A 16,105-nucleotide genomic window follows, 5' to 3' on the forward strand; every position below is an offset into this window, starting at 1 on the left:
CAAATGTACATTTCAATTTTATTTTAAATCATTTTTTCTTCTTGATTGTGATCATAGACATAAGTTTCAATCACATTGAAACATTATATACAACGTAATGAAAATCTATGCTACTACTAAAATTGAATTGAATAAACATTTAGTGTCATGTCAATCCATATCATTGGCTGAAATCACACAATACAATATATAAGTGATGTCTTGACAATAATGTTCCAAGTAAAGTTATTTACGAAGTATGTAGCTTAAATGCTGAGATCAAGAATTGAATTTGAGTATCAGTCTACCACAACCCTAGCTATCAATATATTTATGAGAAAGAAAGAAAAAAAATTGTGAATTCAATATCTTTATAACAAATGATTGATAATGGCTTAATTTATTTGATACATTATTCCTTGATTGTATCTTTCTTTACTAACTGTCAAAACTGTGCAATTGATATTGGACAATCCATTAAATGTTAAAGTTATAATTCGTATCATTAACTACGTTTCACTCATGAATTCAGATAGTATATCTAACTATAACCAACAAATGGACGAGTAACTAATTAATTTGTTTAGAGGTACAAAGCCAACTTACTCCGTACAAAAAGCAAAAATAAAAAAATTTCCGTTTTTGATTTATTCAAATCCAAGTATGTTTTCTTTACAGATTGTATAGTGAGCCCTCCAATCTGAAAACTAAATGATGTTGAAGGATACCTTCATCTCCCTTGGACCAACCACCCCTACTCTCGACTATTTCGCTAAACATTAATATATAGTTGAATACTCATGGTATATCCTTTCCGTCAAAAAAAAAATTGTATACCATCCCTCTTTCTCTCTCTACCACTTTCTCACTCATGCATCCACATCATCTATACCACAAAACATTATATTTCCGTCAAAAAACATATAAAGAAAGTTTACCGACACAAAACATTATATTTCCGTCAAAAAACATATAAAGAAAGTTTACCGTCACATTGTCTTTCCCTTACATACACTACATTATACATTTAATTTAATTATAATCATATTTGGTAATAATTTTATAACATGCATCAGTGTAGTTAAATGCTTTTATGATTTTGGGGTTTTTTTACACCATGTTACTTCGTTTAACAAATCAGAGTTGAGTGCTCAAGGTGACCAACTATATTATACGAAGTGTATTTATGTAAAGTTACTATACACTGGGTGTATCCAAATGTTTTTATAATTTAAATTGTATCATAGTGTTGGAAAATCTAGCTATATACCGATTGGCAATACTATATTAGGGCTTTTTTATTTTGTTTTTGAGAAAATTTTAGGGCATATGTTGAATTTCCTAACATCATGAAGTTTATAATAGCAATTTCTAATTGACATGTCCAATTCACTTTACCTTATTTTTGCCGAACTGAAATTATTTTTATTGAACTGAAATTATTTTTGCTGAAATGAAATTATTTTTACTGAATAATATTATTTTAAGGTGAAGTAAACCGGGTATACTTTGTGGAATCATGTATAGGAGCTTTTATAGGTTTATATTCTATGATAATTAAACATAAAATAATTATCGACATCGCTCGAGTCTATACCTAATTGAATAATTACAACTATACTAAAATTCTCCAATATTTTACTAAGACATGAAAAATAATTATCGGCATCCGTATCTTCAAATTAGACATAAATCAAACATTCAACCGAAAACATATGAAAAATGCAAAAGAGACTAAGTTCAATTACTTCTAATTGGAAAACATAATTAAAATGCAGAAAAGACTAAATTCAATTACTTGGAATTAGACAAAAAATCAACATTGATATATCAATTGACTCATATAACAATTGGTAGATGAGTCGTATTCAATCCTATTAATATATATCACCATCATCATATCAGCATTGTTGGAAAAAAATCAGTCACTACACCAAATTTTGTATAAAAATATAATTTTGGCAGGGCCACGAAATTAATTAGAGTTGGTTGCGTCTACAGCCTTGATTTGCCTACTAGTCTTGGGGTTTTGCTTAATCTAGTCTCTAGTTGTATTATTGCTAAAAGTTAAATATTATTAAATGCAACAATAATATGTTATATGAAGTTTTGTATTAAGTAGTGCATGTAAAATACAAGTACGGTAGGTTTTAATACATAGTACTCATACTTTCTATATTGTAATAATTACTTTTTAGAAAATTTTACAAATATTGTAATATTACTATGTATGCGATTTGGATTTTCTCTATCTCTCTCCTCATGACATAATATCATTCTTTCTTTCTATCTCCCTCTTCGGCCTGTTCTCTTTAGCTTAATTTCACTTCAGTTCAGTTCAGTTCAATTTAGTTCCTAATTTCCTTCTCTTATAAACAATTCATTTCAGTTTAGTTCAATTTAGTTCTATTCAGCTTAGCTCAATTCAGTAAATGAGAACAGGTCGTTCATCTTAGGGGAGTGTTTGGTTCATCAAATTGAAATGTATTGGTATAGAATTTTATAATAGAGAGGTATGCGATATGGATTCTAAAACTCATACTAGTCCAAAATGAACCGACCATATTATATATCATTAAAATAATTTGGTAGTCATTTTTCAAACGACTGCCGTAAAATCATCCTTGCTTGTTTGGTTGGATCATTTGTAATGGGTTGGAATGCGGTTAGAATCCATTCCATCTAGTTTTTTTGTTTGGTTGAGTTTTTTTAGTAATGGAATATCATGCTCAGGTGTTCTAACTCTTCCTCACACCCAAGAAATCTCATACTCACCTATCTCCCTAAGTTTCACATCCATTCTATTAATGAAGTATAGAATACATTCCAATAAACAGCGGTCGTTTGAAAAATGACTACCATATTATTTTAAGGAAAATTTTTAAATTACCACCCAAAAATGACTCTATTTTCAAATTAACAACCCCTTTAATTTTTTTTTTTTTTTTTTTTATTTTACCAACCCTTCAATTAAAAAATTACTTAGACTCTCACCTTTTTCAAAATTTAGGTGGTTTTCCGTCTGTGGGCCCCACCTAATGGCTACTAACCGCTATCTTGACCCTATTAACTGATTTTTTCCCCTGATTTTTCTCTTTAAAATAGCTCTCCCAACTTTAATTCGCATTTCTTTCACTAAATTCCACTATAATTGGGGTAAATAAGTAGATTTGAGAATTAGGGTTCTTGGGACAATTCAATTGGGCGTTTTCAACAATTAGGGTTCACGTTGCTAATGAACTTGTTTAACACCTCCACTGCCTATGGAAGCTTCTTGTTCTTGATTCTCGCTTCCATTAATGATTTCAATGCTTTGACATCATTTGGGTTCGCCGCAACATCTTCCTTGAGCTTTTTTTCTCTCTCCTCGTTGAAACTTATATCTTCTCCCTTCTCCGACGTCTCAACCATAGGCGGTATAGTTGGCTCAGCTCTTGCAGTCAACGGCCTATAACCCAACCCAAAGAAGAAGATTGTGGTCGCAGCAATGGCAATTGAAAGAGGGGTTTTAAGAAGAGATAAAGGGTTTAGGGTTTTATGATTTTGTTGAAATTTTGAATGAGAACGATTTAGAAGGGAAAGGACAAGAAAATTGGGTGTTGAAGGAGATTGAAGAGATGGATGTTAAGAAAGAGGGAGAAGATTGATGATTTTTCAGTAATTTATTGAAGGAATTCAATGAAGTGATAGGTTGAGTGAAATATATTAGTGAGAGGATTAAGTCGAGAGAAAAAAAAGAAAAAAAAAAGGAAAGTTAGTTAGGTGGGGTCCACAATGGAAAACCTACCGGAATTTTGAAAAAGGTGAGAATCTGAGTAATTTTTTTATTTAAGGGGTGGTAAAATAAAAAAAATAAAAATAAACCCACCAGTTCATTTTTTCACGTTATAAAATGGCCACAATTAGTCTTATAATATCTACAATGCAATATAACTTTTGAAAATTTTAATCCAACATTAAATAAATATTTTTCAAGAAACTATGAATTAAGAATAAAAATTATATAAATGAAACTAAAATTTGAAAAATCAAAAAAATGTTGATAATACTATTTAACACCAAAAATAAAGTAGTATATTTAATTACTTGGATTAAATATGTCAATTATAAACTATATAATCATTAAAACATTATGGTAGTCATATTTCAAACGACTACTGTAAAATTTTCAACCAAACGACCCCTTAAATTTCGTATCTTCCACATTGTTACAATATTAGAAGAACGGAAGAAGTATATATAGTATATAGTAATTATATTATACTTCCTCCATATTTTTAATTGTACCATTTGAATTTTTGCACTATTCACAATACACAATCTCCTTTGACCATATTTAGTGATTTATTCAAAAGGTAAAACATAGTCATGTGGAATCTAGTTAAATTCTTCTTGACGCCAACATTTCAAATATCAAATCTTTATAATTTTTTAATTAAATATAATTATAGTTTTTAATGACCAAAATATTGCATTAATAAGCGTAAAATAACAATTGGGGCAATTAAAAGAAACAGAGGAAGTATAAAATTTGGATAGATATTAGTTGGTAACTAGTTTAGCTCGCGTACGATGTACATTTAACTAAAAGAACACAAATTGATTAATAATTACAAATTTAAAAGCATCATAATTTCTTACAATTCATAGAAAAACTTTTAAAAATAAAATAATTGTATTACATTGAATAGTAATAAAAATTCTAAAATAAAACAATCAATCACACATTAAAAAATAAGAGAAAATTTAAATATTGAAATAAGGTAAAATTGGTCGCAACACCCTAAAGTATGGCTTAGGTGCATTGAGTACCCTGAACTTTGCGTAGTAGCCAAAACACCACCAACTATGGTGTTTAGTGAAATGCGTGCCATTAATAAAAATTTCCGGCAACTTATTTCACCAGGGGGATCGAAGGTGAATCTTCCATCTCTATAACATTTATGTAGTCTTCCATCCACTTAGCACACGTGGATTCACCTCCTCCGATGAAATAAGTGTACGAAAATTTTCATTTAAGGCACGCGTCGTACCTAACACCATAGTTGGTGGTGTTTTGGCTACTCACATAGTTTAGGGTGCTCAGTGCACCCAAGCCATACTTCAGGGTAGGTGTTGCGGCCAATTTTGCCCCAAAATGATGGAGAAATAAAAAATTAAGAAAAAGGCGACAAAACAACACATCAATTGAGGTAATAGTCTAATTTCTTCTAGGGTTTTATAATTTTTTGGCCGTTTAGGCCGGAAATAGTTTTATTTCTTCAGATTTTAGATTATTTCCGTCCCTTTTCCCTTAATTTAATTTAGTTATGAATTTTAGGTTTCAATAAATCTACACGAGTAGTGTAGATGTTCGTTTGTCTCCCTGTGGTGGAGTGTCTCCCCATGGTGGAGTCGTTAGTTTTTGTTAGTTTAGTTATTTGGTTTTGTTTAGGATTCTTTTGTGTGCTAGAGTTTATCAAAAAGATAATCATCTTTTGCCCTTTATCATTTCGTTGGTAATGATTTGTTCGGGATCACAACGGTTGTCGAATTTTCTGATAAGTTCAAGTGAATCAGATGAATATCATTGATCCTTACGCCTACAACAAATCGTTAGACTGTCTCTCCAAAAAGGTTGTATATTCCAGCGATGTATGCGAGAGATGTACCACACTGCAAGATTTATTCAATGATTGTATCTTCGATGAAGTAAACCCTTATTTGATTCAATTTTATATATTTGTTAATTTAGATTTCATTTCTAGATGTCGTATGGTTTTTTATTAATGAATTGATTTATTTGGAAAAAAAAACATATTTGAGGAAGAAGAAAAACAATAAGGGTTTCAATAGGGGGGGGGGGGTTTGAGAATAGTCCTTAATTTGAGATAAATATCTAATACTATTTTCTAGGCATAATAGATGGAAGGATGTAGCACAAAAGAAAAAACTTTTAATAAAATGATGTCATCAATACATTTAGGTAGAAATTTTTTTTATGAGAGCATGCCATGTGTACAGTTTCGGAAGGGAATGATGTCAGAAATTTCTACTTTAGTATTAGTTATATAAATAAATGTGTTGCATTTAAAATAGTACGTACTCCCTTTGTTTCGCATTAGCTGCAACAGTAGGCTTGGCTCATAGTTTAAGAAAATTATAGATTAGTATTGTTATTAAGAAATAGAAATAATAAAAAGGTAGTGAGGGTGGGGTTGGTAGGAAAAAGAAATAATAAAATATTTGTGAAACTGGGGTTAGTAGGAGAGAGAAATTATACTTAGGACTAATGGCGTCAATTTGTCCAAAGGAAATTAAATTTGAATTGAAATTCAAACAAAATCAATTTTTGATTGGTGTCATTTAATAATCAATGTTTGTTTATCTTCTTATACTTGCTCCCTTTTTTTTTTTAGAATTTTCCGTTTACTATAAAATTTCATTTTTTTTAATCACATCCTTTAAACACATTATTCACACAGTACATCTATTCCATTTTAACCATCTTTTATGTTTTATATGTAAGATAATATATATTCAATTCTAGTGAGATCTTATTAGATTCGTCTTGATTTATGCTCAAATATCAAAAAAAATTTATAAGTATTTAAAGACATAAATATTAAAGTTTTGCATGTAAGCATGAAACTCTATATAGTGCAGTTGAAAAATGGAGGAGGTAGTGGGAAATTTAAACAGCCTTTATTTATTTATATGAGCATTAAAAAAGGGGGGGGGGGGGGGGGAGGGGGAACTTGTTATAAAGTTAAATTTGTATAATGTTTATTTTTATAATATCAACTTTCCATAATTTTAACTAGCATCTAGAATTGAAAATATTAAAATTCAATGATTTACTTTAAAGGATACTCACAAATGTATAAATTGTAATACATCCATTTTAAAATAATTGACAAATCTTATACTTATTTATCTATTAACTATAACCATACTTATATATAACAATATAAAAAGAAAAAAAACTCAAACATCACAATGTACAATTAATGTTGTTAAAATAGTATTATTTTATATTTTCATACTATTAACTTTGTCTAATATGTATATTAACATATATTTTCAAATATGAATGGTCAAACTTATGTATGTGTTGCCATATGTATGTACCTAATCAAACATTATAAAATAGTAGGAATTAATAAATTAAAAGATATTTTAAAAAAAAAAAAAAAAAAAACACACACACACACAGAAGGAATTCACATATAGCCAACCACTATACGTATAACACTTTACTCAAAAAATACAAACTAGTAAAGTTAGAATAATCATATCACTCACATTAATTTCACAAGTATATCATATTAGTTATTAGTTAGTTGACAACGCTCCTCTTGCTTTCTTGAGAGTAATTGCGTTAGCTTGCCATCTTAGCTACTACTGAGCACCACACATGTATACAAGCTTACGTATTATATATACATATACATGAAAACATAACATATAATAGAAAGATTATTATTCATGCATCCCTAGGTTTTTAATTTATATATCTTTTCCTAGAAAAAAATTAAATCACACAAAATTAGTATGGAGCTCGAGGGTTCGAATGTCGTTACAAACAAAAAAGGAGAGCATTTGGTCATAGATTTAGGAAGTATTGATACACAAAGCCTTTTGAATGAGGGAGATAAAAGAATTTATACTAATAAATTGTCCGCCAGGGAGATGGACTCACTTACCGCCCTTTGTGACACCATCATACCGGCCGTGGATCCACCGGAGACGGCCACGGATGAGTGTGTCATCAAATTTTACAAAACCTCAGCCTCTATGACTGGAAGTCCAGAGCATGTAGGCACCATGCATCTTTCGTTATTTTTATTTTTGCTATATATAAACAATTATGGTTGAGTATGTCCTTTCTTCTTTTGCGGCTTTTTCATTTATATGTGTTTATTATTTTGCCTATGTGTTTATGATTTTGGCTATGTACGTAGTAATATGGAGTATGAAATCATGAAATAAGTTTTCTTTTTATAGTACCATGAAGTACATACTTTCATCAACTTATACATATTACAAGATAAAGCAATTTTTTTTTTAACATGCATGATATATAAGATATTCTCTTTGTTCTTTAAATGCATTATTAATTTATTTTGACATTAATTCTTAGTTAGGTTATTGATGTATGCATAATTTTAACAAGTTTTTTGGGATTTTTTTTTTTTTTTTTTGAGGGAAAAGATTTTTGGAATATATAGATGGTAATATACATGCTTATTGATCTGATTTATGTATATCATTAGTTATCAGTAAATAAAATATATATATAGTTGATATTTTGAAATATATACTAAGATACGCTAAGATGAATCGAATTAAAAAGAAAGTAAAACATTTGAATAATGCATAAAATCAAACTATGAAAAAGGGAATAGTATAAGCTTTCATAAAAAAAAAAATAAAATAAAAAAAAAAAAGGAATAGTATAAGCTATTTTGCATTCACTTGTTTTGAAGTATTCAAATCTGTATAACATCATTATGCTTTCTATTGATATTACAAGACCTCAAATACTACCAAATAATGAAAATTATGATATAATTAGCTCCTTTCAATCCCTTGGCATGACAATTTATCTGCTTGGTCCTTTTGAATCCTAAACTAAAACTCCTTCCCGTCACTTAGAAATATATATATACTTTCTCTGTTTTTTTTTTTGGACCTATTTCTTTTATCACACTTGTCAATGTAAATTTTTAACGAGCAATAACTTTAATCTTGCATAAGTAAAATTATAAAACTTATATATTATGATAGTAGTTATTGAGATGAATTAAAAAAGATCTCACATGAATATATTTTTCCTTACATATTACTCACAAAAAACGATCAAAGGAGAGGTGATGAATAGCGTAAAAGTCAAACCGAGTCAAATAATAAAGAATGGAAGATGTATATATAAAATAATAAAGAGAGAAAGGTAAAAATATAAAATTGCCCATGTGACATATTGATAAACTAAAAAGTAAGTATGAAAAAATAAGGGTATGTTGGATATTTGTAGTGTGAATACAAATAATGTTTTTCCTAAACAGGAAATGGTGTAATATTTGTGAAACTTCCTAAAAAGGAAATAATAAAAGAGCGAAGGAAGTATGTGAGATTAAATAAGCCCTTTGTGTATGCATGTGTAATACGTGTTATGATATATTCTATGGCTAATTATTTTGTGTTATTTTGTGCATGTATTCCAGATAGGAAGGTTGATAAGCCATAGACTTCGACATCATGTGTTCCTACTACGATTCTTTATTTTTATGATGTCAACAAGGTTAGGAACCTTTGTATTTGGAGGAATACACAGTTTATCTCCTTGTTTCCCATTTGTCTTCAAGTTTTCACAATTACCACTGGAAAAACGACAGCGGCTTATTCGTTCACTGAGTAATAGTTGCTTCTTTTTATATCGGTGGGCCTTTGTTGGCATAAAATTACTCATTTTGTTGGCCTTTTACACTCAGGTATACCTTTAGTTGCTCTTAACTCCTCTGTTCTTCTTTAATTGATACGTTTAATTTCTTATCATATCACATTAGCCAACCAACTCATTAGTTTAACAGTTATTAAATCTAATTATTTACAAGTGGAAATTATAGATAATTGATGTTTTGAAAATACATGTAGAGACAGATCTAACAAATGCCAAGTGATTATGAATTTATAATTTGAAAAACTACTTTGTAGATAGTTTGTGATTGTGTCAAAAATGTAAACATTTCAACTAATTAAATAAACTATGAGTATTTATACTATTTCAAGTTTATTTACTTATGGATTACATTACTAGTTTTACTTTACAAGTTTATATACTCATGAATTACAGCATTTCACATAATTTTTTTAACTAGTATTGATGAAATTTTATTTTATTTTATTATTTTTTTTGATAGAATTTTTTTAATCATTTATTATTAATAAGTTTGTAAAAATGATAATAAGAGGAACCATATATAAGGTTTATTTTTTTTTAACATAGGCAATATAAGTAAGGTTTTTTTTTTCCAGTCCATATGTAATTTTCTTTTTTTTTTTTTTTTTAACATATGTATTTAAATATATAATAATTATTAATCCTAAAAAATAACCATTATGATATATCAAGATTCCACTTAATAATATTTTTGTTTACTATACTTATTGTATCGGTATACATTAGTAAAACTTTACGTACGGTTAAAGTTTGGTTATGTATTAATGGTTGATGAAAACATTCCAACTGCCAGTTTCATTCTTTAATGCTTAGAGTGATAAAATACCAAAAGAAATACCAAAGTGGTCACGGAAGGAAACCTAAATCAGGATAAATGTCTTTGTCAAAGAAATTAATATAGTGCTATTATTATATAGAGTTTGATAATGTAATGAATCAGAATTTGATATAAATTAATCTATCTAATAATTACAATAAAGTAAATAAAATTAATTCTAGAAACCATCTGGCAAGAGACTTTGTTATAACGCAAAGTTAATAGTAAAAGTTGATAGAAATCAATGTTTTGTTTACTCTCTTCAATCCAACCTCCTCCATTATCCTTCTCCTTCCATCTCTCTCAATTTTACCATCTTTCTATTTTTATTTTTATATTTATAGCAAAATAATTTGTATCGTACAAAATAACTATTTAGAGTGTCACAAGACTCACAACTATACACAAAGGAGATATAATTCTAATATTCTTTAGTGTAATCTTCTATTTTGAGTATGATCATAGTCATCATACAATTCAATAACTAATGCACAAGATCTCATTTGATTTCCACACTTAAGTATGCTTGGGCGAGATAATATGGATAACGTTTTGGAAAGTCTTTGTATTACAACCTTTTTCGCTAAATTTTAATTTTTCACATTCAGAATTCTTCTCATGATAAGGTCCCGTTCACTTCACCTTATTTATGCTGAACTGAAATTAATTTAATGAAATAAAATTATATTTGCTGAACTTAAATTATTTTTACTGAACTTAAATTAATTTTACTGAACTGAAATTATTTTTGCTGAACTGAAATTGTTTTTACTGATTTTCTATTATAATTGTTCATTAAAAAAACTGAATTTTACTGAACTGAACTTATTTTTACTGAACTAAAATTATGTTTACAGAACTAAAATTAATTTTACTGAACTGAACTTGTTTTTATTAAACTGAAATTATTTTTAGTTAATATTATTTTTTTAAGGTGAAGTGAACAGGGTCTATTTATCTTCTTATATTACCAATTACACCTTTTTAAAAATATATATTATATATACTAAGGAAAACACTTTCAACACCTTCTATAAAAGGGTATAATTTCAAAAATATAATGTAATTTTATAAATAAGTAAGAAATGACAACATTTTAAGTACGATACCAATGACACTTAAATTGTAACAAACTTTGTCGGCCGAAAATTGGGTGACATATTTACTACAAGAGACCTAACAAGCTCATTACTCAACTTAAAAGCTATGCACCAACTTCTCAAACTCAAAACACATTAGATAACCAAATCAATAACAGAATCATATATGCTTCAATGCTGCTGCCCCCACTTACATTATTCATCTTTAAGCACGTTTACCTTCTTTTTTACATTATTATACTATATCAACCTTATTTGTACTTTCTCTTCCGATCTCTTTTTTATTTTTCACGGTTAATAGTTAGGTATAAAAAAACTGATAGCTTAAAATATAGGAAAAAAATATATGAATGGATGTCAAATTTAATAAAAGTGAATATCAAGAGATAACTAGGATAGAATTGTTATAAAATGACAGGGAAAAGGGCTAAGATGATAAATTAGATGAGTATAGTATTAGAATAGTATCAAAATTAAAGAAGAAAAAGCTACTTAAAGTTTTGTTTTTAATTGACATGTTTGTTTATTAACAATTGCTCATTATTGTTTAATATTTCGAAGTGTTTATTATTAAAATTTATAATATTCGATATTTTAAAATTAATATATGTTGAGATAATTCAATAGTATTGTACAAAATGATATTATTTTTAAAGTTATTACTCCATATTAATTATTAATAAAAAAAAATTAAAAAAAATAAAAAAATAAAAAATAAAAAATAAAAAAATCCTCACTTATAGTGTGCTCACTTAGTTATTAGTCACATAGTTCTATGAGTTATGTTGATATTTTATATCATATGATATTTCAATGAAAAAATTATGTGATTAATGATTAGAAAATTTCTCATATAACAGTTATACCACGTGGTTATGATTCTTTTAAACCTCTCATTATCCCAAAATACATGGGAGCAATTTTGAGGTTCATTATATAATGATCCGTATAATTAATCCCTGAATTTTTAGTTGTGGAAAGAGAATTTATATATGAAAAAAAAAATTAAGAATAGTGGGTCAAATATTATTAGTAATGGACAAATTATAACTAAAATGATCAAGAAGGATAATGATATAAAATAAAGTGTAACAACTAAAAACATTGACGAATTTATTTCTTGTTCTTGTTATTAACTGTTCCAAGTGCAAATTGTGATTTTATGGTGAATGTCATTAAAATGATTCTTGAATTTTGTCAGCTGGACGATAATGACGAGAACCCATCTTGGAAAGCAATTGGGTATTGTGGGCCAGACCCGGAATTTAAATCACGAAAGCAAAACGAGTCGAACCGGCCCATTGGTTATCTCACACCTAAACCATCTCTTAATAGCCCAAATGCAGTAACCCAAAAGCAAGCCCAAGAGCAACCCACCAAAGAAGATCTTTACGGCCCACTTTATAAAGGCATTATTAACATAAACAATCCTCAAGATATCCTTGTGGAATCTCTGAGACGCCCAGGCATACACGTGTCACTAAACCGAAAAAAGAAAAGTAACAATTACCAAAATCCGTTTATGACCATCCAGTGTGACGTCGTTGTGGTAGGTTCTGGAAGTGGTGGTGGTTTAATTGCCGGAGTTTTAGCCTCAGCAGGATATAAAGTTCTAGTTTTGGAAAAGGGAGACTATTGTGCTAGGAAAAATCTCTCTCTATTAGAGGGACCAACTTTGGATCAGATGTATGAAGGTGCAGGTTTGTTAACAACTTGGGATTTAGGGGTAATGATTTTAGCTGGATCAACGGTTGGGGGTGGATCAGCAATAAATTGGTCCGCCTCGATACGGACCCCGCCACATGTGATTAGAGAGTGGGCTAATGATCATGAACTCGAGATCTTTGATAGTCCATTGTTTAAAGAAGCCCTAGATGTTGTTTGTGAAAAGATGGAAGTTCAAAGTGAAATTAGTGAGGAAGGGTTTAATAATGCTGTTTTAAGGAAGGGTTGTTTGGAGTTAGGGTACCCTGTAGTGAATATTCCCCGAAATGCCCCTGCAGATCATTATTGTGGTTGGTGTTGTCTTGGGTGTAAGGATGGGAGGAAGAAGGGTACGTGTGAAACTTGGCTTAAAGATGTGGTAGACTCCGGAAATGGTGCTATACTCACCGGTTGTAAAGTTGAAAAGGTCTTGTATGAAAGGAAACAAGGGAGAAATCGAGACACAGCAAAAGGAGTGGCGTTCAAGTTAAAAACTGGCGATCTATGTGTGGTCAAGGCAAATGCAACAATTGTAGCTTGTGGTGCACTCAACACGCCAGCATTACTAAAAAAGAGCGGCCTAAGGAACCCGAACATAGGAAAAAATTTGCACCTTCATCCGGTGGTGATGGCATGGGGGTACTTCCCGGATACGGAGCCACTATCAACTTTGTTGTCGGACGAAGGGAAAGTGTGGCCGGAAAAAGAGAAAAAGAGTTACGAGGGAGGTATCATGACAGCGATGTCGACCGTGGTAGCTGATTTTAACGGATCAGGGTACGGGGCCGTGATCCAAACCCCGTCGTTACACCCGGGTATATATTCAGCCATAATGCCATGGACCTCAGGCTCAAACATGAAGGATAGAATGACAAAATTTTCGCGAACAGCTCACATCTTTGCCCTTGCTCGCGATGTAGGATCCGGCAACATTTCGACTTCTCCGAACGACATCACATACAATTTGCACCCGTTTGACGAGGCCAATCTTAAAAAAGGAATAGAGAAGATGCTTAGGATACTAGCAGGAGCAGGGGCCGAAGAGATAGGCACACACCATAAAAGTGGTGCAAGTATTAACGTGAAGAAAGTTAGTTGTCACGAATTCGAGAAGTTTGTTAAGAAAGAAAGTTCTAAGGCCATACAAGGGCTCTCTACACCTATTGCATCCGCCCACCAAATGGGGAGTTGTAGGATGGGAATCGATCCGAGGACCTCGGTCGTAAACCAAATGGGAGAAAGTTGGGAAGTAGAGGGGCTTTATTTAGCCGATTCAAGTGTGTTTCCTACGGCATTGGGTGTTAATCCTATGGTCACAATCCAAGCTATTTCTTACTGCACTTCTCAATCAGTTCTTGAGTACCTCAAAAGGAAAAAGAAAAGGTGAATTACGATTGTTAAGGTGTAGTTTATTTCATATATATATATATATATACAATTTACTGTTAATAATAAAAACAAAATTTGATGTTTATTTAGAATGACAAAATTTTGTTTTATTAATTTTGAGTTTAGTTATATGCATGTAATTTGCTGTAGTATATAATTTCATACGAGTCTGTAATAAGTACTCTTAGTAATCGAATGAAATTTTTTGTGACATTAGCATTTGTAGTACTTCGATCTTTTTGAGAGATTATTGATTTTGTGTACCTCCTCTTATGTTTTGTCATCCTATGTATGCTTTAATCGATCTTTTTGTGGTATCGAATAATCTCATTTTTATCTTTATTCTCTTCTTATTTGGGGTGAACAAAAAATAGTAACTAATAGAAACATGTGATTCCGAAAACATATAAAATAAAAAATTATACTCCGTAGATAAAAGGAGGTTGTACATTAGATTTTGTAACTCCTGTTAATTTCTTCGTCTCTTGAATTATAGATTATAACGAATAAATTTGAATAAATAACTTTAGGTAAATTTAGATAAGCGAAAATCATATTCTGTGAATTGAACACACAATAAGACTAAAATTTATTTTGAATCCTAACAACTTAAGCAAGTTTAGCCCCAACTCTTAACACTTAGATGTGACATCATTTTTGGTGGTTTCCATTGAAAATGATGCATCAAATTCTTTTTAAGACTTACTAAGACTTGTCCAAATTGTGGTTTTCATTGAAAATGATGTCATCAAATTCTTTTTAAGACTCACTAAGAGTTGTCCAAAATTATCACTTTAGCCCTAAGACTCAAATATATGACTTTTGTTTTTTTAAAAAAAAAAAATCTCTTTATAGGTAGAAAAGTGTAAAATAATAATAATAATAATAATAATAATAATAATAATAATAATAATAATAATAATAATAATAATAATAATAATAATAATAATAATAATAATAAAATTGAGGTGGGCTCCAATCTCAAGTCTTAAGTTGAGTTTTGGAATTTCAAGACTCAACTAAAGACTTGATATTTAAGAAGAAAAATGGAAAAAGTGTTAAACATTAGTATTAGTATTAAGATTCAAGATGATGATGTCACCCCAAAATAACTTTTCTTGTACATAAATTACATAAGATAGTCTGGTTATTTAATTGGCAAAATTCCTAATCTAACTATATAAAAAAAAAAAAGTATTTAATCAACTTATACACCTCCATGTCTGTAATTTTATATGCATTTGTCGTGGTCTTTTTTTTTTTTTTTTTTTTTTTTTTCTATATTCTATATATGCCAAAATTTCCAATTTTTTGTACTTGATGTTTTAAATTTGACAACCACGCCCTTAATAATCACATCAATTGTACAATATTATTTTTATAGAAAAAATATTTTTTTCTCTGGGGTTGGGACACAATTTAATACTAATTAATTAAGTTGGGACTACTAGTTAAGCAGTTAGTGGAAGTTGATGGGTCGTGTCTTGTAGGAAAAACAAATTGCACATGTATTACGCCATATTTATTCTATACGAACTACCAAGAATTCTTTAGATAAATTAGTTGTCAACGCTCCCGAAAAAAAAAAAAAAAAAAAAAAGCTCCCGAAAATCGACTAATACAACGAATACCACACAAATTAAGCAAGCATGTAACGTTCTATATAAACAAGCA

General features: G+C 29.7%; 1 protein-coding gene across 1 annotated transcript; it reads left to right on the forward strand.

The window, feature by feature from the left end:
• Positions 1-7,246: 7,246 nt before the first annotated feature.
• Positions 7,247-14,593, forward strand: LOC145567663 (long-chain-alcohol oxidase FAO4A-like). Its single transcript, XM_081627007.1, has 3 exons — positions 7,247-7,776; positions 9,186-9,452; positions 12,540-14,593. The coding sequence occupies exons 1-3, from the start codon at positions 7,513-7,515 to the stop codon at positions 14,427-14,429; spliced, it is 2,421 nt and encodes an 806-aa protein (XP_081483133.1). The 5' UTR covers positions 7,247-7,512; the 3' UTR covers positions 14,430-14,593.
• The last annotated feature ends 1,512 nt before the right edge of the window (positions 14,594-16,105 follow it).

Source organism: Chenopodium album, chromosome 11 (genome assembly GCF_948465745.1).
Source record: "Chenopodium album chromosome 11, dcCheAlbu1.1, whole genome shotgun sequence".
Taxonomy (NCBI): domain Eukaryota; kingdom Viridiplantae; phylum Streptophyta; class Magnoliopsida; order Caryophyllales; family Amaranthaceae; genus Chenopodium; species Chenopodium album.

Coding starts and splice junctions, on each gene's coding strand:
- LOC145567663 (XM_081627007.1), top strand. CDS start 7,513: ATGGAGCTCGAGGGTTCGAATGTCGTTACAAACAAAAAAGGAGAGCAT. Junction 7,777..9,185: donor TGACTGGAAGTCCAGAGCAT/GTAGGCACCATG, acceptor CATGTATTCCAG/ATAGGAAGGTTGATAAGCCA. Junction 9,453..12,539: donor TGTTGGCCTTTTACACTCAG/GTATACCTTTAG, acceptor GAATTTTGTCAG/CTGGACGATAATGACGAGAA.